This window comes from Hemibagrus wyckioides, linkage group LG09, assembly GCF_019097595.1.
Source record: "Hemibagrus wyckioides isolate EC202008001 linkage group LG09, SWU_Hwy_1.0, whole genome shotgun sequence".
Classification (NCBI taxonomy): Eukaryota; Metazoa; Chordata; class Actinopteri; order Siluriformes; family Bagridae; genus Hemibagrus; species Hemibagrus wyckioides.
The window spans coordinates 23,715,028-23,738,868 of record NC_080718.1 but is presented as its reverse complement, the minus strand read 5'-3'; the positions used below and the strand labels follow the sequence as shown (position 1 = coordinate 23,738,868).

The window sequence follows — 23,841 nt, the reverse complement described above, 5'->3', positions numbered from 1 at the left end:
TTTTTGTACACTTTTACTCTGGAATTTTGGGGGGTGGGGGTATTAAGGGTCCTCCAGTTTTATTTTTGGTGCTGGACAGTGACCTACTGACCCTTCAACACTGCAACCAACACAGTCCATTTGTGGACAGTTTACTTTAAAATTAAAGTATGGTATCTGGTTGGTCTCGCATCCATGTTCATCAGCAGGATGTTCCTTCTTTTCATTTCTACCAGCAGCCTGCATAATCATTCAGATATTTTGTGTGCCAGAAGCACTTGAAACCCCTTTTGAATCCCCACCTCTTTTGCGTGCACACCCCTATATGGCCGTGATTGGCCAGAAGCAAATTGCCGACGTCCCTCAAGAAGGAAGACTGGTTCCGAATCTGTGTCTCCACGCCGAACACCTGGAAGCCGGGGCAAAAAAACGGTCCACGGGCAGGCTGCATCTATCGATCTACCCGGCTTCCTCCGTTGGTTTTTCTTTCCTCTTTAATTGGAGATAGCGCGAGGACAGGAAGGCAGCGCGCGCTTTGGCTTCGGACGCGGGAGCGGCGCGCCGGCGGCGTTTATCATGAGTTGCCCGGACGTCATGCGCCCGCTTTACGGCCATTTCGCCCCTCACGCGCCTGGAACCTCTGCGTTCGTTGGCAGTTTTCCGGTGAGTTTCCCCCAACTTCTGTTCAGAAATTATTGCTGCATAGTTGTGTTTTTTCACCTCTAAGACTGGGTTTGCTTGGTTAAGTGCGCACCATATAAACCTGCAAAAGGCGCATGTTTTGCACCTTTAGTCAATTACGGATATGGATTCTCTGTTGTATAAAGTGCAATATGTTAAAAACTCTTAAGTTAGTTGTCAGTCATGCACACATGCACATTGATGGGTTTGGCTATTACGACACTATTTGGCAAAGGCTCTCTCCCATTCAACCCTCTCCCAGACTTGTGTCAGCAGTCCATCGTCTCGGCACAGGAACCTAATGGACGCCTCTGGATCAGAGGAGGTCCCAGTTTTAGGAGGGAACCCAGTGCCAGGGAGCCTGTCCTCATCCACGTATTCTTCAGGTGGGCAGAAGGAGAAGCAGGTGGGGGAAGCTGAGTACCTGAGCTCTCGATGCGTCCTTTTTACCTACTACCAAGGGGACATCAGCAGTGTGGTGGACGAGCACTTCTCCAGAGCTCTCAGCTCCTGCACAGGGATGGATGGAAAGAGGAGAGCCAGTCAGGCCAGCACAGGTGAGCCCTGAGAAGGCACAAATATAGTGCATTCCCTTAGGGAAGTCTCCCATGCATACACAACTCTTATATGTAGTTCCAAAATCTAGAAATGTTTATTAGACCCTTAAATTTGCTTTAAGTAATTTTAGTATTAGGCTTTTGATTGAGTCAATATGTAGATGTGAATGAACACCTGCAGTAGGTTAAATTGATATTAGCAGGTATTAGAAAATGTTTAAAATTAAATTAATAATAGGATTGCGCCAGTCATATCCTTTTGTCATTTCTGCAAACTGTCCTGGCAACTGAGGTGATCTCAAAAAATAAACAAATTTCCTTAACCATTTGTATGCTCATGGTTGGAGGACAATAACTGATCGTTCTGACCGCTAAAAGCCTGAGTACTGGCCCCAGTGACAATACCACTGCCCTCGTCCCCCTCTCTAATTATGTCGCTCTCTTTGCCATCTATATTCTACTCTTCCAATGTGGCTTCCTGCCTCACAACAGATACTATGTTTAAATATGGTGGTAAGCTCCGAGGCTCGAGGCTGTATCGCCTTCAAACAGCTCAGGCAGCCTAGCTATCCGCACACCAAGATTTATGTCTGATGCCCCCCTCCTCTGATTCAGACTACATCACCGGTGTCTTTTTTCGGAAGAATTCTAAATATAAATGTAATGGCTAAAAACATAAAATGCCCCCTGACATTCTACAAGGGCTGACGAGGCTAGTGAAAACAACTGTTGGGGTGAGAAGGCTGTAGACAGGAATAGGGGAGGGTAGCAGAAGAAGAGCAGGAGAGGTGCTATGTGGTAATAGGGGGTTAGGAGGGGTTTGTTGGGTTGTACTATCTCAGAGTGAGAGATGTCATCACAGGAGGTGATTTAAAGTGACAAAGTCCTTGTGCTGTGTTGCAAGCAGCATGAAATTGCTACCTTATATAGTTTAAGCTTATGCTGTAGGGAAAGAAGGGACAAGCCCTTCTCTATCCTTTACTCCATGTACTGCCTCAAGTCCTCTTCGATCTCTTTTCGGTTTCTTATTTATCAAGTCATTCATATTCTGTCTGACAGTGTCATGTTCCCTCACTCACTCACTCACTCACTGCCATCTCTCTCTGTCATGAGGCCCTGTTTATTTATGTGATCTATTATAAGAACATTTGAGGTACATGCAACACCATATGATCCAAGCTGAAAGAAATGAGGTGCAATCATGTGACATGCATGACTTCACTGAGAAGCAGGGGTCCTAATGTGGACACACTTTGCTACTGACTGTCAGCTGCCTTCGGACCACGCCTGTTGTTTCCCTAATGAAATCCTATATTAGCGTGCCATACCATACTGATAAAGTGATTTATTTAGTTACTAGTTGAGCAAAGCGTCCTGTTTCTACAGTCTGTACATTCACGAAACGAGGCTATAAGACATTGGGAAATTTTATGGTTTGATTTAAATTAGGAAAAAAAGGTGACAAATTTTACAGTTTATTTATACAAATGTAATACTGTTGACACCAGATTAGTGTATGTGCATTTATTTATTTTAAACAACAAAAACAGAAATTGAGAGCAAACTAGAAAAAAATATTTATGCCCAAGCAAGTAATCAATATGCTGGTATTATAAAAGGGTGCATCAAATGACAACCTTAAAATGGGACCTAGATTTTAATTGAATATCTAAAAACACGTGGACACTTGTGAAATGGAATGCTTACACTGAACTAAAAGATTCTATAGAAACATTAAACACTTTTTTATTTGACTTGTGCCAGAATGAAAAGAAAAATTTAGATGAAATCCATGGTCTTTGGTCATTTTAATCCTGTTATTAAAAAGCACGTGCGTTAAAATGAAGCTGCTTTTGGTTTTTGGTTTAAAACAGAGATCAAAGTCTCTGTTTTAAAGCTAACTTTCTTTCTCCATCTCTTTTCCTTTCTCTAGAACCAACGTCTCCAAACAGTCGTAGAAATTTCCCTCCATCCTTCTGGGACAGTAATTACCCGTCACCTCCCAGTCGACCTCATTGCGACCCAACAGGGACCCCAGCCTACTCCGTGGACCCTTACACTCAAGCTCTACATGCAGGTTTACCTCATGCCCATCCTCATGCACACCCCTCTGACTCCTGGGGCTACACCCAAAGTCAGGTGTATGGACCCCCACGGTCCCTCCATGAACTCTACTCTACACCGGGGCTGGAGGCACACTATAGTCCCCTGCTCATGCCTACTGTCAGGCCACCCCACCTGCCCCCCACCCTGCCTGGCCATTATGATGTAGCAAAATTGGAACCTACACCTACGTGGCCTGGACTGCTCCCACCAGGAGACATGGCACTCGCTCTAAACATGGACCCAGGTAGGAGCAGTTGAGCACTTTGAGCTTCTAAAGTGCAAGTGCAAAAACACCAAGTTCTTGAATGTTTTAAAGAGTTCATACTCAAGTTCATAATTGGTCTCAACTAGAGATGTTTGCATGGGATTGCTTTTTTTAATCAGGCACTTATTATTTTACGTGCCTGTGAACTAATGAATTCATTTTCTTCCAAAATATACAAATCTAGCCTAATAGTAGCCAAATTTAAACCAATGTGGCCCTGACCAGGCAGTTACTAAGGATGCTGTCATTGCAAAGTGTATCTTTCTTTGTCTTATAAGCTTAATATATACTATTGTTCTCCTGCATACCTCTAGTCTGATACCTTGTAATGTCTTTCGGGTTAAAAAAAATCGATTCTAGATTTGTATCTGTTCATTATGAATAATGTTTTCATATTCAGGTACATCCCCACTAGTGACATTGGAAGCAAGACAAAGTCTTTACTAAGAAAAGAGTCCCTATTTATCATTATTGGAATTTTTTCATAAGCAACTATTATGCAAAGAATTAACATATGATTGAGAATAATGAGTGGGCTAGGTAGCATATAGCCTTTAGCTTTTTTTTGGTATAATATAAAGATAGAATGACAGTGTAAACGAAATGAAACAAAACTGTTGGGAATATCCAAATATTCCTCAGATGTGCTCATAAATTACTAAAATGACAATTTATCTACTCTTGGCATTTGATTCAAATTGAACTTAAATGGGTTCTTCTATATTAACAGAAAACACTGAGCTACAACTCATAAAGAGAAAGTTATATGAAACTCCTGAAGCTGTGAATATCAAAAGAGAAATTTTCTAACCAGGTCCTAGAAATATTGGGAGCTTGAATTTTTTTAATTTTTATTTTTGGCAGTGTTATTTTTTTCTTATACCAAGGCACCTTTGAATTCTCATACCTGATTGGTCAGATAGTGTTCAATAATATTGTATAACAGCAGATTTACTGTCTATCAATGCGTTCGTTCCAAATGTTATCATATCTGTGTACTAATTTACAGGAACTGGTATGGGAGACACTCCACCGAATCTAAGCGTTAATAAAAAGTTTTATTTAATGGAGAAAAATGTATAATCATTCAGAGTGTAAAGGGTTTTTTTTAGGATATGTTTATTTAACATTTATGGAATAATACTTCTATACATTCTGTACCTTTTCTGCCACAAATATATTGCACTTTCCACTTTCTTTATAACATGACAAGTTGTGTGTTTTTGTCCTGTTAACCTCAGTGATAAAAACAGAGGCTTGACAATGTTTATAATGTAAATAGTAAATAGTAAGAAAGTAATTAGCATCATAGATGGTTCACAACATTAAGCTCAACTCATAAACAGGCAAAATTATGATGTATCGACGATGATCAGATAAATTCAAAACTGTAAGTGTTGGTAAATTGTCATGGCGTAAGTGGAGTAAAACACTTCAAGACATTCTTTTATGGGAAATTATTTACTTTTGTGGTGGTAACAGTAGCAGTCACATTGTTATCACACCACCAACATAATTTTCCTATAACACACAAGTCTTATAGCAAAAATAACTTCGGTGTAAAAGTCATCACTAAGACCTGACTATTTGCTCAGATCACCTGACTCAATGTTTTACTCTGCTGTAAAACCTCTGTCAGAGATTTCGTTCTATTTTCTCACAACCTCCATGTCATACAGAGAGTATATATAACGAAGAACAGGTACAAACCAGTGCAAGCAAATGTTTGTGCTCATTGTCGTCAAGCATCCATGGTGACCTGTGTCTTCCTGTATCCTTATTGTCTTGTCTTTTGTGCCCATGTCTGTTTTGCACTCCAGGGCTGCAGCCGCATAAGAAAGGAAAGGAGCTCTACTGGTTTTAACGACCATCTTGATCATCAACTCGTCCAATTAAAGCTCTGGAGAGCTGGAGACCGACCCATTGTAACCGAGCTCCTCTCTATCAGACCCCTTCGGCCTTGCCAGGTTTATCTGTGCACCATGGAGATAAAAAGAGGATGGGGAGAGAACAGCAGAAAAACGAGAGGGGTCCAGCTTTGTGCATCTGCCTTTCTCTGTAATCCTTCCACTCTCTGTCTTTTTTTTTAATCTCTCATGTGAATTTTTTTGTGTGGTGCAACAAAAAGCCCATCCTGCTTCCAGGCCAGTCAATTGACTTGAGAGACTTGAGTGAACAATGGAGATCCTGGATGGAAAATAAAGAAATGACAAACAATAACAAATAATTAACAAGCATGAAATCAATAAAGGTTATAGCGTATAATTCAAGGCATTTATTACAGCTCTGTGACGGGATTTTCATATTTATCACACTTTGTATTATGTTATTTGTTGGATATGGAGAAAATATAAGTTGCAAAAGGATATTTATGGTTGTTTGTTTTTCTTATTAATGAAGTCTATTATTCATTTCATTTTAAATATGAAAGTGTATCGAATGAATTTGACTACATTTGAAGGCCAGTGATTTGTGGAAGTGTTCTATTTAGAAACCTTTTACAATAAAGTAGCTTCAGTTGGGAAATTATGTATATAAAATTTTAATGTATTCATGTATGTCATGTCTCTATGTGCCATTTTGTCATGTATAATTACTACAAAAACCCTGTCCATGAAATCATGTATTTTATTTCATTTGTTTTTCTTGTTTTCTGTGGTAGCAAGCTACTGTTTTACGTTTGTCATCAACACAATATTCATTTTTTTCTAGAAAATTTTGTCATTTTGTTTTTTTTTTTTAACATAATTAAGACAATTGAGGAAAAATAAAATAAAAGCAAAGGCATTTTGATATTTAATCATATTTAATATCTCACTAAACATTCATAACACACAGTTTTATTCTACATTCTTCCTGAATGCTATACAGACAGTTGTTTGTTTATGGCCTGCTTTTTTTAAAAAAAAAAAAAATCATTTTTCAAGCCATTAAATAAATTCTATAATTGCTCACTATTTTACTGTCATGTGATCTCAGGAAAGAATGTTATCTTCAAGGAATGTTAAATTCATAGCAAATGAAATCAAATACAGTTAACTTATCATGAAGAGAAAAACCCACAAAATGAAATATGTGAAGCAATAAAAGCTTATCTTTCCAAATATGATCTGGGTTCTTTGCTGAAGTTGTTGAATATAAGACGCACATTTGTGTTTTTTTTTTTTTTTTGCTTCTATTTATTTAAGTTCGCATACAAATAAAGTCTTTTTCAGTCTGCTGTAATGGAATAAATGATCATTTCTCTCAGATGAACTGGGATTAACTTTAACAAGTGTTTTGACACACTGTAAATCAAACATGACTGAATGCATTGGGTTGCCAAATTATAGAGTGTGTGAATGCCGGTGAAGCATTGGCATGTAGTGAGAAGCTGTCACTGCTGTTGAACAAGATGGTACGCGTGTGTGTGAGAATGTGTGTGTGTTTTATTGGCTACACATGGACATGCCATGAGTGTGACCTATATGATCGAGGTACATCTTATTTACTTATTCAATTTATACACGTGTAGGACCCTACGCCTAATGTATATTGTGGTTTATTTATATTATTAGACAATAGTGTCCCCTGGTGGTCAAGCAGGATCCCAAGCTCTCCTTGCCAAAAGCAACGGAGGCAAGAAAAATCTCCATGAGTCGATAAGAGAAAGAAACTTTCTTGAACCAGACTCAAAAGGGAACCCATCCTCATCTGGGTGACACCTGACACAAGTGGGATTATAAATTATTTTTCTTCTATAAATGTACACTATTTTCTTTTACCTGCTCTGTGATCAGGGTCACCACAGCGGACCATTTTGTCCACATACGCAGGATGCCCATCCTGATACAACACTCCCATTTTCTCCATGCTTGGGAGTTAAAGGATAAATTTAAATATGTGTCTATCTGCTAAAAACGTTATGTAAAATATATATACATTTTTTTCTTTGCACTCCCGTTGCGGCATGACATAAAGTTAAGTTACAGTATGTTGTAGCCATGGGATGTGAGGCAACCCTAATAATTATTAAATATTTATTCACTTATAATGTAATACTACTATTATTAATATTATTACTATTACTGGCCCTCTTCATTGTCCTCTACCCTTTCCCAATCTTAATGAAATTCTTCTTCTTCTTCTTCTTCTTCTTCTTATTGCTAATAATATTTGTTGTCTCCAGTGGTCTCCCCATTTTTTTTTATACTAGTTATATCTGTTATTAATCTGTTAAATACTATTTGATTTGTATGCACATGCACACGAACACACATATATATATAATTATATTAATTATAATATATATATATATATATATATATATATATATATATATATATATATATATATATATATATATATATATATATATATATAATTTATTATTTTATTATTATTTTTTTCCAAATATATATATATATTTGGAAAAAATAAGAAACTACTGCCCAATCTCCAGATTTGAACCCTATTGAAAACCTCTGGAATGTCATCAAGATGGATGATCACAAACCATCAGGCAAAGCTGAGCTGTTTGCTTTTTTGCAAAAAGAGAGCTATAAAGTTCCCCAACAGCAATGTGAAAAACTGGTGGAGAGCATGGAGCCAAAACACATGCAAATCAGGGTTATTCCACCAAACACTGATTTCTTAATGTTATTTAGCCAAAGACTGAACACAATTTTTACATTTTACAAATGGGTTATTTTGATGTGTTGTCATTTCCTTTAAATATAGACTCTAAATAACAATAGTTATATTTTGAATTTAGGAGAAATATTGTCAGCAGTTCACAAAAAATGAAACAAAACTCTTTATCTCACCAATACATGAACCTGTAAGAAAAAAACATAAGAAACTCATTATTTTGCAGTGGTCTCTTATTTTTTTTTCCAGATCTGAATGCAGTTTAATTAATGAACTTTAGTATAAGTTGCACACACACCCACACACACACAGATAGACCTACATAAAAGGGAAATTTCATATCAGAAGCTCCAATAATAATTTTGTCTTGATATAATTAAGGTACACTAAGGCTACTACATAGGAAATTTGCTGTTAAAGCCTCCTAATGTTCTTTTAAGCTGCATAAGGACTTAAAGAGAAGGCACTGCCCTCTATCTGTATTGATCTGTATTGCTTCCTCATTGCAGATACAGTGGAATTACCCAACTCCAACAGGAATGGAATTTCTTTACACTGTTTTGATTCATACTTTATCTTAAAAGTAGGGGTTATAATGTTATTAGGTCGTGTAAGGCTAGTCACTGTTGATGAAATGTGATTTTTATAAGAAGCTACACTACCAGTCAAAAGTTTGGACACACCTTCTAATTCCATGGTCTTCTTTCTACATTGTAAAACAATGCTGAAGGCGGCCGAAATACACAATAATCTCGTTTGAACAGTTGATATTGAGATATGTCTGCTACTGATGCTCTGTAAAGCCTTCATAACGCCTCTAATCTGAGGTGCTGTTAATTGGTGATTTCTGAGGCTGGTAACTCTAAATGAACTTCTCCTCTGCAGCAGAGGTAAGTTTTGGTCTTGCTTTACTGGGATGGTCTTCATGTGAGCCAGTTTCATCATGGTGCTTGATGGGTTTTGCAAATGCACTTGACAATACTGTTCTTGCAAGAACTGTTCCAGAACACCTGACCTTCGTGTCTTAAAATAACAACTGACTGTTTTTTGTTGTCATTACATATGGATTACTTAAGTCCATGTGTGTTATTTCATAGTTTTGAAATCTCCAGTATTGTTCAAGAATGTAGAAAATAAATCCCTAAACAAAAAACATTGAATTAAAAGGTGTGTCCAAACTTTTGACTGGTAGTGTACATTTTAATGCTAGACCTGTGTTACCACAGTGACCTGTTGGTGTTGCTCATGTTCTATAATCAAACAAAGGAAGAACAAAAAAAAGGTTGCACTTTGTACTTTGACAAATCCTTTCCCATAAACCATTAGTTAAAATTAGTAACACAACCTTAGGTTTTTTTTTGTTAGTTTAAAATTATACAGTTTCGGTTTTAGTTTTAGTACAAAACTCCTAGCAGAGCTTCTTAGCACAGCTAACACGCTTTGAACATGCTTGAAATTCTTTGCTCATCCAACTTATAAGCTCAAACAATAAACATATAGAAACTTACAAAAAGAATAGATAAATTACTTAAGATAAATAATTGAATGAAGCAATGAAAACCATAATATTCCACAATAAACACCAAATGTGTATTAATAAGTAATGAGTAACTAACACAGGAAGTATTTATTTTTATTCACTACGTTTATTAACTACAAAAGAATCCAAAGTATCTCATATTTATTCATACCATTTCACTGTTTCACAAATATAGTAAACCTGTTGTGCTAGCGAAACAACAAAAAAAAACTTAACAATCCCAACACACACACTGTAACCCAATCATAACATCTGCGATAACAGTCACATGTTTAAACCTTACCAAAGATCACAGGTTAAGCATAAAGATATGTTTTGTAAAGATATTGCAAAACATATCATAATCGTAATGATTTTGTGCTCAGTATTTCCCCTTAATTTAGCCTATTTCACAAGAAAAACTCTTGCACACAGGAGTGCTGACCAAGTGTTCCCAACACATTACCACAACCATGTGTGAGAGTATGAAAACAACAGCAAGATAACAGCGGGTCATGTGTATGAATCTTTCTAAGATTTAATTGGCCAAATAAAGGCGCATGCTCTCTATAGCCTGACAAAGCAGAATACTACAAACGAAGGTCAAAATCTTTTATGCACTGCCATAAAACAATAAAACAATTAAACAAACAAACAAATAAACAAGCAGAAAAAAAAATCCAAATCATATTGTGTATGAGAAGTGATACAGTAACAGGATGAAAGAGTGGTTTTCCTGTGAGATGTTGTGGTGGTCTCGCCCCCCGGGGTATGTCAATCTCAGAGTAGTTTCAGTCACATGACTTGTGTTATTGTTTTAAGTCCAAGTGTTATGGTAAATGTATGTGTCTCAAAACCGGAAATTCTTATGGACTTTCAGAAGAGCTGTTATCATGCTAACTAACTATTCGCAAGAATAGGAATAAAGCTAAGTAGTTTTAGAAATATTCCAAGAAACTGAAAGAAAAGACCTAGGCGCCTTAGCAGTACTGGTTTAAACAGAAATTCTGATGGACTTGGGCTGTTATCATGCTAGCTAACATTTGGAAGATTAGGAATAAAGCTGTTCTTTGTTAGCCTTAACTAATTCCTAATCTTTCTGATAGCTAGCATTAGCTAGCATAGGTTGTATCATAAGAGTTTTTATCAGGCTAGCTAACATTTGCGAGACAGTTGCTGTTATCCTTGGTTGTTATCCTTATCCTTGGCTAATTCCTAATTGCTGAAAGGTTAGCTAGCTATTAACATGGAGTAGATTTGCATCCAGTAATAAAGCTTTTGACAGTTAACTTTAGCTATGATTTTCCCCATGTTCATTGGGACACAGATTTATGAAAAGTACCTAAAACCAGTGTGGTATTTGAGGCTGATGTTTTTATTTTTGTTTTGTTTTGTGTATCATTTTAATTACATACTTAAGTAAATGTAGGAGTCTTTACTTTCTGATTTTAGCTTAGAGAGAGTAGAGTAGTAGCAGTTTGGGTACTTTTACCACTTCTTAATATTGGTCTGTAAAACGGGTAATCTGTCCGTTCGACACTCAGAGAGAGACAGAAAGAATGATGAAGAGTGACTTGTGGAGAAACAAACAGGACGTTTGACGTAGTTAAAAACCTGTTCCAGGAAACAGAAAGAGAATATGTAGGCGTCTTGCCAGTACTGCTTTAAACAGCCCACAGAAACCATCAAAACAAACAACGTGACAGTTTTATGCGGGTCATCTTTCTCCATTAATAAATGTGGTAGCCGGTTTTAGTAGCTGATATTAAACAAATCTGAAATGAGCAATAGACAGGAATCCCTCTGAATTACAAATAAATAAAATTACCGCATTATATTGATGACACATCAGCCTAACATATATTCAGCTACAACATGTTAAAACAAACCTTTAGAGTACACGTTAAATTCACAAAACAAACACTTACACGTATCACTAAAGTAACTAAATATATACTACAGTTTGGCCACAACATTATATATATATACATTATATATATATATATATTGTATCGTTATTTTGCACATCAGTCAATAACAGATAAATCTAAAAAATAACAAAATAAATAGCAGAAAAAAATAAAAATATAAAATGCAGACTTCATAATTTCCCACATATCATGCATATGTATGCTTCTTACACAATTGTCTTCGACAAATTGTGCCCATATTGGCAGCGAGTGCTGTACATTTTCACAGAAAAAAAGCCCCATGTTTTATAAATGTTGACTTTATACTTTAAGCTTGACCCTAGAATGTAGGGTTGGGAGTCTAACATATTATTGTGTGTGCGTGTATTAGGTATTTCACAGAACAAGTGCCCTAGGTTTCATGTGAATGTAAGATGTCCTCCTGGCCTGCCATTTCGCAAAAGGTGCTGAAACCACAGCTATGCTGAATTGCATATAATGATGTACACAAGTGGTTTTTCTGTTTCTGTGAGATACTGTGGTGGTGTGCTCTTTCTCTTTCTCTCTCTCTTTCTTGCTATAGAAAAATAATTGTGGTTTGAAGCATACGTCACCTGATTATATAGGGGAAAGCTGGCACAGCTGTAGCATGGCACAATAGTCACATGCTTGTTTTCTCTACACGCAAGTGAACTATGTCTTTTTTTCCATCCATATATAAGTGCATGTCATTTCTATAATTCTCTTTGGATAAAACAACCACAGTGGAATTCCACTCTTGAAAGAAATCTTTGTTGAAAAACTAATAATAAAAAAAAGGAGAACATTTTGTGCTAGATTGTGGCTAGATCCTTTGCAAGATTATGAGAAATCATGGGCAGGACTTTCAGACTGTTGAGATAAGTGTAAGGTGGCAGCACTGAGACAGAAAAGAATTGCACCTACTGATATATGAATAAGGATTAAGAGTAACTGATGCTTATGAATCATAGATTTGAAATAATAGAATTATGGTTAAATCATAGTAACCGTAATGGACCTCCAATGGACATTTTAATGATTTATTATATTTTCCAGTCTACCATCAAAGGTATGTCAAAGGGTAATATATTTAAAATGTTTTCATGAAGTATATCTAAGTTTTGTGAGTTTAAATAGTGCTGGTTTCCAGATACAATAGTAAAATGGGACTTTTTTTCATTCCTTTGACATTGTCCAAGCCCTCAAAGACAATATGAGTAAAATCACTCAGGATCAAAGAAGCATACAAGATGTTATGAGGTAGATTATGAATTCATGAAGCAATATACATCATTGTTGAATAAAACCAAAAATCTATTAGAATTGTTCAGGCTTTCCTGTACAACAGTTTTCTCTCATACTCTCATCTACATATCAAATGGCATGTTCATAACTATAATGAGTCACACATTCTTGTTTGTGTTCAGGGATTTTGCAAGGCAAGCACTGTGTCATTGCAGTGTGAAGCAGATAAACTCTCAGCAGACGAGCACATGACTCCACACTTACAGAAAAATAAAAACAAATAACTTCCTTTATGCAGATTATTGGAAAACAACCATGTGCATGCATCAAAACTTTATTTTTCATAGCCTTTTTTTTAATAGCCCTTTGCTTAACCCACAAAATGTCTACACATAGTATAATAATCTGCTAATCTGGCTCATTTACCAAAGTCTGTGAAAAAAGACTGCTGAATCATTCTCTGGTTGTTTTATGATGCCATGTTCAGTGCCAATATTCATATTTAATGAAAAAGTCATCTACTTGAACCCTGCATCATAAGACACATATAACTGTGTCAATGTACCATCATGTGACATAGCAGAAGGAAGTTTATTTCCAGTTCAGCAGGTAAACATTACTATAGCTGTCATAAACATGTCTCGCTGAATATGCTCCAATTCAGACCTTCTGATATACACTACCAGTCAAAAGTTTGGACACACCTTTTAATTCAGTGTTTTTTGTTTAGGGATTTATTTTCTACATTCTAGAACAATACTGGAGAGTTCAAAACTATGAAATAACACACATGGACTTAAGTAATCCATATGTAATGACAACAAAAAACAGTCAGTTGTTATTTTAAGACACGAAGGTCAGGTGTTCTGGAATAGTTCTTGCAAGAACAGTATTGTCAAGTGCATTTGCAAAACCCATCAAGCACCATGATGAAACTGGCTCACATGAAGACCATCCCAGGAAAGCAAGACCAAAACTTACCTCTGCTGCAGAGGAGAAGTTCATTTAGAGTTACCAGCCTCGGAAATCACCAATAACAGCACCTCAGATTAGAGCCGTTACGAAGGCTTTACAGAGCATCAGTAGCAGACATATCTCAATATCAACTGTTCAAATTATTGTTTATTGTGTATTTCAGCCTCCTTCAGCATTGTTTTACAATGTAGAAAGAAATAAACATCAGGAAAGACCATGGACTCACCCATCACCCAGGAGCTCAAGTGGGAGCAGAACATCAGCTCCCTCACTAAGAAGGCTCAGCAGAGGATGTATTTCCTGCGGCAGCTGAAGAAGTTTCTCCTCCCTGAGAAGATGCTGGTGGACTTCTACACCGCTATCATCGAATCTATCCTCACATCCTCCATCACAGTCTGGTTTGCTGCAGCTACAGCCAGGGACAAGGCCAAGCTTCAGTGTGTCATCCACTCTGCTGAGAAGGTGATCGGCTGCAGTCTTCCATCTCTCCAGGAGCTGTACCTCTCTAGGACCCAGAGACGTGCAGCCAAGATCACAGCTGACCCCTCTCATCCTGGAAACAAACTTTTTCAGTCCCTCACCTCCGGACCTCACGCCACAAGAACAGTTTCTTCCCCACTGCAGTGAACAGTGCCTAACTTACCCCCAGATGACCCCCCCAACCCAGACACTCACTTCAACATTCTAAATTGCACTACTGTTCATTCAAACTCACACTTTTGTACACAATACTTATCTCATTCTACACTCCTGTACATACCTCACATCTGTATATATGTTACAGTCACTTTCACTTTTTTACATTTTTCTATTGCACTAATTTTCGTACAAGTCACCTTATACAGTATTTATTTAAATTATTTACCTGTGTAAATGTTTGCACCTGACACCAAGACAAATTCCTAGTACTGTAAAGTGCTCCTTGCTGACCCTTTGCTGTACCTGGCAATAAAACTTTTTCTGATTCTGATTCTGAATTAGAAGGTGTGTCCAAACTTTTGAGTCAATCACACACAGCCCTTGCTCATATTCCTTTAATAAACTTAATATATTAATAAAAATAATATATTCAACAAAATATAAATCTATGTAACTATTAGTGTTATTAATTGTAGGCATAATGTTTTACACCTTTACAATAATACCTTTATTGTATCTTTATTATGTCTTTAATAACTTTATTCCTTAAGTCGTCACAAACACAATACATTTTTATTAACTTGAAATAATGCTTATTTTATTGCGTTATTACATTTTGGACTGAAGTAACTGGTCCAATGGTAAAAGAACATTAAAAATCGAAAAAAATATAACAATTTTGGATAGTAGGTCTTGATTTATACAAAAGGAATAAAATTTAAACCTCATAGGCCTGTGGGATTTTGTGGACCATACACTAAGAGCCATGACTTTAGTTACATACATAGGTTTTATTGTCATGCTTTTAACTTTTTATATGCCTAACGTCCACAGTACTAAATAAGCAACTCATTTTCCTATTTAATTTTTCCAGTCCTCCACACCAAAAATACAAATTAAGTGAGAATCTTTTTACATTTTCTATAAAGAAAATAATTTGTAGGACCAATGACTCACTACTCTTATAGTTACATGAAAAGATTTCATGCTTTTGTAATGTGATGTAATGTGTATTTTTTTCCTGTGCACTCAGTTAATATCATCTGACACTGAAGAAGCACTGAATAACTTGCGTGAAGATTGCAAGAGGAAGAAAAACAGGAAGTATGAATATGTGCAAAACCCTTTCTAAGAAACTGAAACACATGTTGTCTGGAAGTAAGCTTCCACCTTCTACAAAGTAGGAGGATCTATCTCATCTGGTTTCAGTAGGCTGGAACAATTCAACGCTTACTGGCACATGTCAGCAGCTCATAACATATGCAGCTGAAATCACAGAGCTGAAACTCCTGACTGAACAGCTGCCATATTTTACTTTAAAATGAATGTATTAATTTTTAAACCTAGATTTCAATACGATAATAAATATGGGTGTTATCTGTAATCATACTTTTCAATAACATAAATAAAAACACAATTGTACTAAGTAGTCTGTCCTTGTCTTGGTTTCTCCTGCTAAAAGTGTTTACTGAACATTTTTAAATACTTTAGACTCACACACTGTCTTGGAAAAGCTTTGCACCTTTAGCGCACCTTCTGCCATAAGTAATGGCTCCCTATTCTCCCTTTTCTTCCCTGTCTCAGTGGGATATTCAATATTAGGTACACATGTGCTTGAAATCTACACCTAGATATAAACTATGTGATCTGTTAATGCCATAACATTACTTAGTTACATTTAATCACTGTCTTTTCAGAAGGCTAAACCAAAAATTAACCAGCATGCATGTGTTACAACTGGATGTCATCGAATTAGACTTTTTGTGAGCTTGACAGCATAAGCTTGATTCTGGTTACCAGTCACAGATAGTCCTCTCATACAATACAAGATGATTGGTTAGACAAAATTACCAGTCACTTCAGAAGAAAGGTTAATTAAACACCAGTGGTTTTAGAAAAATCTCATGTTCCACCAGTGTTCAAAGCAGCATGCTTGTGTGCCAACCGGTTGTCATCTGGTTTGTCATTTTGTGATGGACATCTAGGCAAGAGATGATTCATGGAATTATTGACAGTATGAGCTTGATTCCAGTTATCAAACAGAGATAAACTCATCCGACAATGAAAGGCTGGTTTTCAGAAAAAATTAAATGCCTATTAAAAAGGAAGGTTAATTACATGTTAGTGGTTTTATGACACTTCCCCCAGTGTTGAAACTAATTTACTCCTGTGTTAAAAATAATGTACTAATATACAGTATATTGAGTTAAAATTTTCATGATTTGAAGTCATGTGTCACAAACACTGGACCAGAAATGGATGTACATTTACATTTCTGGCATTTAGCTGACGCTCTTATCCAGAGCAACATACAAAGTGCTTTGAAGTCTCTATACATTAACACTGCTTCAGTAGGTCACATACTCAGAATACCATCCGCCTAAACACTGAGCTGTTTTTCTTTCTCCAAAATGTACATACAGCATACTGTAATGGTATATAATACAATGATATATAATAATATATGAAGAATACAGATATTAACGTATGTGCCACAGGCTTGCATATTGTTAAGTGGATGGCTTTTGGTACAGAGAAACCAGCCTTTACACAATGATAAGTACCCAGTTGGTTTCACTTTAACTTCCTATTCAAGTTCTTCTGTACAAAAGGAAAAGAGGCGAAAGATGAAGTAATAGTAAAGAGGCTAGGCAGTAATACTTAGAAAAAGGAATGAAAAAAAAAAATATATATATATATATATATATATATATATATATATATATATATATATATATATATATATATATATATATATATATATACATATATATACACTATATTGCCAAAAGTATTCGCTCACCCATCCAAATAATCAGAATCAGGTGTTCCAATCACTTCCATGTGATTGGAAGAAAAAAACTGTTTTTTATTGAGTGAGTAGCAGGTGGATTGCTCTGAAAATTTAGGACCACAGGCTGCCAGTTGGGTGGTGAGACCCGGCCTTTGAATATGTTAAAGAAAATGGAGGACTGGACATAGAAGACTCCTACCCTTGTGAGGACATAGAGAGTGAAGTAATAAAACACATAACAGCAGTCACTCACCCATAGATTTCTATGTGTGGTATGAAAACCTGTTTATCTACGAGTGAATCAAAGCTGTGAAAAAAGCACTACTGAATCACTCTGTGATTGTTCCATTGCACAAGAGTGTGCTGGCAGTTTACTATTAAGAAGATAACTGTATATAATTAACAGAAACTTTTCAAGAAGCATGAATCAAAAGTATTCCATCATGTGACATAACAGATAACATACAGAAATTTAGAACATATATGCAGATATTTCCTATTGTACCACAGGTACAAGGTATAAACAGGATATACAGTTATCATAGCTGCTATAATGGTGTCTAATAAATAAATAAACATGATTGAGAAGGCAAAATAAATTTATTTTATTTCTTATAGGACTCAAGTTCATATGTAAGGCATAACCTAATGGCACTATCATCAAACAAAACATGACGATGATGAGGAAATAATCCCTGTTCAAAAGTTTGCTTACCTTTAGTTTCTAACATTGTGTTTTATCCCCTTTTGCACCCATGATGGCATGCAGTCTTTTGTAATAATTGTGCATTAGGTTCTTAATTCTCTCAGGTTGTATGGCTGCCCATTCGTCTTGGCAAAATGCCTCCAGTTCCTGTAAATTTTTTGGTTGTCTTGCACAAACTGCATGTTCGAGATCTTCTCAAAGTGTCTCAATGATACTGACATCAGGAGACTGTGATGGTCACTCCAGAACCTTCACCTTTTTTTTGCTGTAGCCATTGGGATTGTGCTTTGGGTCATTGTCATGCTGGAACATCCAAGAGCATCCCTTGCAAAGCTTTCGTGATGTAGAATGCAAATTGTCTGCCAGTATTTTCTGATAACATGATGCATTCATCTTTCCATCAATTTTGACTAACTTCCCTGTGTCACTAGAGCTCACACAGCCCCAAAACATAAGAGATCCAAAAATAATACAAGAGAAATATAAAAGATTTCTCTCGAAGTTGTTTGTAGTTTTTTCTTTGCGTCCCCAACAATTCGTCTGGCAGTAGTGGGTGAAATCTTTCTTTCTGTATCAACAGAACCTCTTATTTTCCACCTCTTTATCAGTTTGAATAGTACTTACTGGCATTTTCAAGTGCTGAGATATCTTCTTATATCCTTTACCTGCTTTAGAAAGTTCAACTACCTTATTACACAGGTCCATTGGCAGTTCTTTTGTCTTCCCCTGGTGCAGTATCCAGCTAAGTCAGTGCATCACCTCATGAGCCGAGAAACTCACTGACTATTTTTGCACCGACACTAATTACAATGAGTCAATTACAATGAGTCAAAGGTGTGGAAACTTCACTTTGAAAGCCACTGAAACCTCTGTGTGTCAACCTGTGTATTTATAATGCAGCCAAATATTCAAGGCTATGTAAACTATTGATCAGGATTGTTTGGGTGATTTCAGTTATCATCAGGTGTTAAAAATGAGTCAAACAACTATGTGATAATTAATGACTTCACATGAACACTATTCTTAAATATTAAAAAATAAAATCTTTTGCATTATCAGTCATATTTTCCAAATATATGTTTAACAATTTCTTTCAGGGTATGCAAACTGCCAGTATACTTTTTAAATAAAAAGCTAAAATGCATTTGCACTCACTTCATCCTATCCTTACACAGACAATTGGTTTCACTTTTGCATTTCATACCTTTGTGGATCGGAAAAAGTAAAAGCAGTAAACAGGATGGGTGGAGTAACACCTAGTAGAATAGCAAAAGCTAACAGTATTCAATTCACATTGTCTTTTCGACACGTATTAACGACGGATTAACTTTTAGCCTTTGCAGAATGAGGGTTTTGTTTGTTTTCACTGCTATCATGGCTCTGGCTAATGCAGACAGTGTGCGTAAAGAAGAGCAGGAGTTTCAGAATTGGAAATTGAAGTTTGGTGAGAAATCCGCTTGAAATCACTATTTAAGTTGATTTATTTTCTAGTTGGACAAATACACTGTATCAAACACAAAGCACACCTTTAAACATCTTTGCAATAAAATTGTGCTTGTGACAAAAAAATACATTGCGTTAGATTTTCATTAGCTTGCATTAGTTCAAAATTTCTGTGCACTATATGACTGTCATTTTGGCATTGGTTGATGCTACAGCCTGTGTGTGTGTGTGTGTGTGTGTGTGTGTGTGTGTGTGTGTGTGTGTGTGTGTGTAGTAAAAATGTCATTAATAAATCAACACCATTCTTTTTGAAATAATTACACTTAAGTTAAATCTACTGTATATTATTTCTGTAAATAATGTTACCATAGTGATTTGGAGTACATCCATTGCCTGTTGTGTAAATTGTACTGTACTGTAGGCAGAACTACACAACAAGGTCTGGTTATGTTAATCAATATTTCAATTAATAGATTAATAATGTGTTGATGTAGGTAATATTACCTTTATTCAGCTTCAATCATTCTTCAGTCCAATCTTCAGGACACCTTAGGCAGTCAAAATTTCTTAGCCCTTAGATCTTCCAGCACCCCTGTACCAGACATATAGGGTTCCAGGAGGCTTTTTTTTAGGCATGTATAAAAGTATCCGCCTAAAAAAAGGAATTTATATAATTTTTTATATTTATTCAAACTTAATTTAACTTATTTCATGATGGAAGAACAAGACATAAAATCTTCCATTTTACACTGCAAATTTGCAGAAGTTCCAGACCCTGTCGATCACACACTTTTTCTTCTTCTTGTGTTTTTTTTCTCTGTTAGGTAAGAACTATATGTCTAAAGAGGAGGAGTCTAAGCATAAGATGATCTGGATGGAAAATCACAAACTTGTCCTGGAACACAACAAGTTGGCACACCAGGGCATTAAGAGCTTCAGACTTGGCATGAACTACTTTGCAGACATGGTAATAAAAAATAAACCTAAGTTGAGAATATTCTCCAAACATGCCTGGTGAGATTGATGCATTACTTTAAAACAAGCATTGTCTTGAAATGATTTTGAGTTTATACCTTCAGAATGTTCTTATAGATCACACGTTATCAGATAAAACTGACTATTCTTTGGCTAATGCTCGTCATTTGTAGCTACGGGTTTTCAACTGCGAATTCCAGCTTAAAAAAAGTTCAATCCACAGGTTAATAACCAAAGATAAGCAAACATACAAACATATAAATGAACAAATAAATAAGTAAATAAATAAGTAAATAAATAGAAAAAATGTACTGATGAATAATAGAATAACTAGATAAAAGCTGCATAGTTTAATGACTAGGGATGAAAACTAACTTCCAAAGAAATAAATAAAAAAAAGAAACATGTCTTTTCTGTAAGCCTAAGGCGTGATAATGAACAGCTATTGTTTTAATAAAAAGAAATATACATTCTTATTTACAAAAAAAGAATAATTTAATAATATCATTTTGTAAGAGAAGATTTCCTTTAGATTGTGCTGAGGGCTCACACTTCACTGCTAAGCCTGAATGGTGTAGTTTAGTTCTTTCAGTCTACTGTACAATCAGTTCCTTGGGTTCTCCTTCCACCATCTTTCTGTCGCACAGGGTAACCAGGAATTTGAGTCCATATATAAGGGCTGTCTAATATCCAGCAAGAAACACAATGATGCAACATTCTCCAAACATATAAGAGGAGGTGCTATGGCAAAAACAGTGGACTGGAGGGAGAAGGGCTTTGTGACTCCAGTTGAACACCAGTTGAACTGTGGCTCTTGCTGGGCCTTTAGTGCGGTAAGGAGGAACAGGAGGATTATGTTACAAGCAATTTTAACTCCATAGCCTGTTATTTAACCTTGTAATCCCCAGAGTAAATCAGATTATGCTCCTTGACCTCACTTAAATCTCTCCACCTTTTGCCATTTCCTAAATTTATGCTGATTTTAACAAGACATCAATTTGTTCTGTATACTGCTTCAATATATAATCTTTTAGACTGGAGCACTGGAGGGTCAGGCATTCAAAAATACTGGGAAACTGGTGTCACTCAGCAAGCAGCAGCTGGTAGACTGCTCTGAACAAAACTATGGCTGCGAGGGTGGCTGGATGGACAGGGCCTTTGAATATGTGAAAAAAAATAAAGGAATAGACACAGAGAAATCCTACCCCTATGAGGCCATGGTGAGTGAAACACTTAAACACATCAAACTTTGTTCTGAATGCCATGTCAAATTACTGTAAAATTGCTGACTGTTATAATAAAATTGTAGAGAAAAAGCATTTGCTGATGTATTCCTGCAAACACGATTATATAATTCAACGTCAGCAGACAACTACAGTTGTCATGTTTGTTAAAGTTTATAATGTCTAAAAAATAAAACCCTGGGCTCATGCTTTTATAGAAGAACAATCAATGATAGGGTGGTGTGATGTGATGTGACATCACATGTGTCACCATGGAAGAACAATGAATTGTAGCCATGGGCCTCAAAACTGGAACAGAAATGTTAGTTCTTTAATAAATCTAAATTTTCCCTTGCTTTCTCACTGCAGAACAAATCTTGCAGATACAATCCAGACAATGTTGGAGCCACCTGCAATGGCTATGTGAACATAAATAGTGAAGATGAGACTGCTTTGCAGGAAGCCGTGGCCACCATCGGACCAATTTCTGTTGCCGTAGATACAAACCACACATCCTTCCACCAATATGAATCAGGTGAGTCTCACACAGTAACTGATTAACCAATGCAGTAGGAATTCCTAGTATAGGTAGATACAGAATCTACATTAATTTTACTCAATTGATTCACTAATTACAGAAATTTAAGGTTATTATAAGGTTACAAAAGCTCATTTTAAATACTGTGTTGCTTCAATGGATTTAGGCATCTACGATGAACCTGACTGTAGCAGCACTGTAATGAATCACGCTGTCCTGGTTGTTGGTTACGGCACTGAGGATGGAAAGGATTATTGGCTGGTTAAGAACAGGTAAAGAAAAACCAAACACAACAAATCAAATATTCATATTGGTTTCTTGAATACTATCATGCCACTGAGAAGTAGCCATGAGCAATTATATTACTTCAGTAAATTATGTAAAATTTTAACTTTAAATTTTATTTCACAGCTGGGGTGCTGATTGGGGTGAGGAGGGTTATATCAGGATGTCCAGGAACAAGGACAACCAGTGTGGTATTGCTACAGCAGCCAGCTATCCTTTGGTTAACAAAACTCTCCGTGTTCAGTGTGAAGCTTACTCTACCATCTTCGTACTGGGATGTTTATTGCTGGGTTTGTTTTACTGAATGATTGGAAAGTATTGTGCAACTATAAAAATGGACACAAATTGGAAAATACTAAACATATCAAATTGGCAGTCTTGGTTGTTGTCTTGGCCATTATTACATTTTTTCATTCAACTGGACTAAAATATTTAGCAATTAAACGGAGAAATCGGTATAGACTGATGTTAGACAAGTATTATTGTAGAAAAAGCATTACAAGAGTTGCCTAGCATACCGCCAGAGAAACATATCTAATCATTTCAGTCAGCTTTTATAAGGATTTTGATCAGTATACAGTTTTACAGCTTGCTAGTGTTGTGGGACTTTAGACTTGAGAAGAAAAATCTTGGTCCCGTCAGAAATTCAGCTGAAATTTTTTTACGTGGCCTTTTCACTGTCTTGGTCTGAAAAGATTAAAAATATTCTTTTTGACACCACCCAAGCCCATAATGTCTTTTTTATGAGTTTGTCTCATGAAATTTCATGCCCTTTGTAATATTGCTGTTATAGTATAAAAGAGAAATGTTCTATAGTGCCTATACGTTAACACATGTACTTATACAAATGTGTTTGGTTTGTAAATGTGTATGAGATAAAAAGTTCTAGCTTTTAATTAATAAATTTTTTTGCTTTGTGTTTAAATCTAAGGAAATGTGCTTTGATTTGCAAACCTCTATATGCACTGCTCCATTTCTTTGAAAAAAATAAATAAATAAAAATATTGTTAAAAATAAACATTTCCTGCATATGTACTATGCTTGAATTATATATCTTTGTGCAAACAGTTTGGGGGAAAAACCACATATATGTGTCATGGTCAAGTGTTTATCATCTTTTAAGCAATTTGAATATTCCAGAAATCACATGTTCAAAAGGAAGTGAATACATGAAATGATTGTATGACAGCTGAGAATGAGCTCATCTACTTTAACATGCAACTGAACATTTTGTGCAATAATAACACAATGATAACATGCATTGGATGATTTTAAATGGTTGATGTATTCCCCAAGGTTTTCTGGCATTAGCTTGATTTCAGTTAGCAGATAAATATAAAAATGTTTGACA

General features: G+C 36.0%; 3 protein-coding genes across 3 annotated transcripts in view; 2 read left to right on the top strand and 1 right to left on the bottom strand.

Annotated features, from left to right (window-relative positions):
- The first annotated feature begins 227 nt into the window (after nt 1–227).
- vgll2b (vestigial-like family member 2b) lies at nt 228–5,545 on the top strand. The gene is made up of 4 exons (XM_058399064.1): nt 228–642; nt 923–1,217; nt 3,151–3,567; nt 5,409–5,545. The coding sequence occupies exons 1-4, from the start codon at nt 556–558 to the stop codon at nt 5,450–5,452; spliced, it is 843 nt and encodes a 280-aa protein (XP_058255047.1). The 5' UTR covers nt 228–555; the 3' UTR covers nt 5,453–5,545.
- LOC131359304 (uncharacterized) lies at nt 5,481–20,262 on the bottom strand. The gene is made up of 3 exons (XM_058399065.1): nt 19,974–20,262; nt 14,114–14,440; nt 5,481–5,775 (listed from the first exon to the last, which is right to left on the bottom strand). Exons 2-3 carry the CDS (start codon nt 14,437–14,439, stop codon nt 5,481–5,483), a joined length of 621 nt encoding a protein of 206 aa, XP_058255048.1. The 5' UTR covers nt 14,440; nt 19,974–20,262.
- The window catches only part of LOC131359908 (uncharacterized), a 28,587-nt gene continuing 24,058 nt past the window's right edge, over nt 19,313–23,841 (top strand). Inside the window, exons 1-7 of the mRNA XM_058400055.1 lie at nt 19,313–19,470; nt 20,294–20,436; nt 21,092–21,277; nt 21,479–21,664; nt 22,037–22,202; nt 22,372–22,477; nt 22,617–22,787. Of these exons, the coding sequence (XP_058256038.1) occupies nt 19,371–19,470; nt 20,294–20,436; nt 21,092–21,277; nt 21,479–21,664; nt 22,037–22,202; nt 22,372–22,477; nt 22,617–22,787 (1,058 nt within the window). The 5' untranslated portion in view covers nt 19,313–19,370. The remainder of the gene's footprint in view (nt 19,471–20,293; nt 20,437–21,091; nt 21,278–21,478; nt 21,665–22,036; nt 22,203–22,371; nt 22,478–22,616; nt 22,788–23,841) is intronic.

Coding starts and splice junctions, on each gene's coding strand:
- vgll2b (XM_058399064.1), top strand. CDS start 556: ATGAGTTGCCCGGACGTCATGCGCCCGCTTTACGGCCATTTCGCCCCT. Junction 643..922: donor CGTTCGTTGGCAGTTTTCCG/GTGAGTTTCCCC, acceptor ACCCTCTCCCAG/ACTTGTGTCAGCAGTCCATC. Junction 1,218..3,150: donor AGCCAGTCAGGCCAGCACAG/GTGAGCCCTGAG, acceptor TCCTTTCTCTAG/AACCAACGTCTCCAAACAGT.
- LOC131359304 (XM_058399065.1), bottom strand. CDS start 14,439: ATGAGAGGGGTCAGCTGTGATCTTGGCTGCACGTCTCTGGGTCCTAGA. Junction 5,776..14,113: donor CTTGAGCTCCTGGGTGATGG/GTGAGTCCATGG, acceptor TTTTCCATCCAG/GATCTCCATTGTTCACTCAA.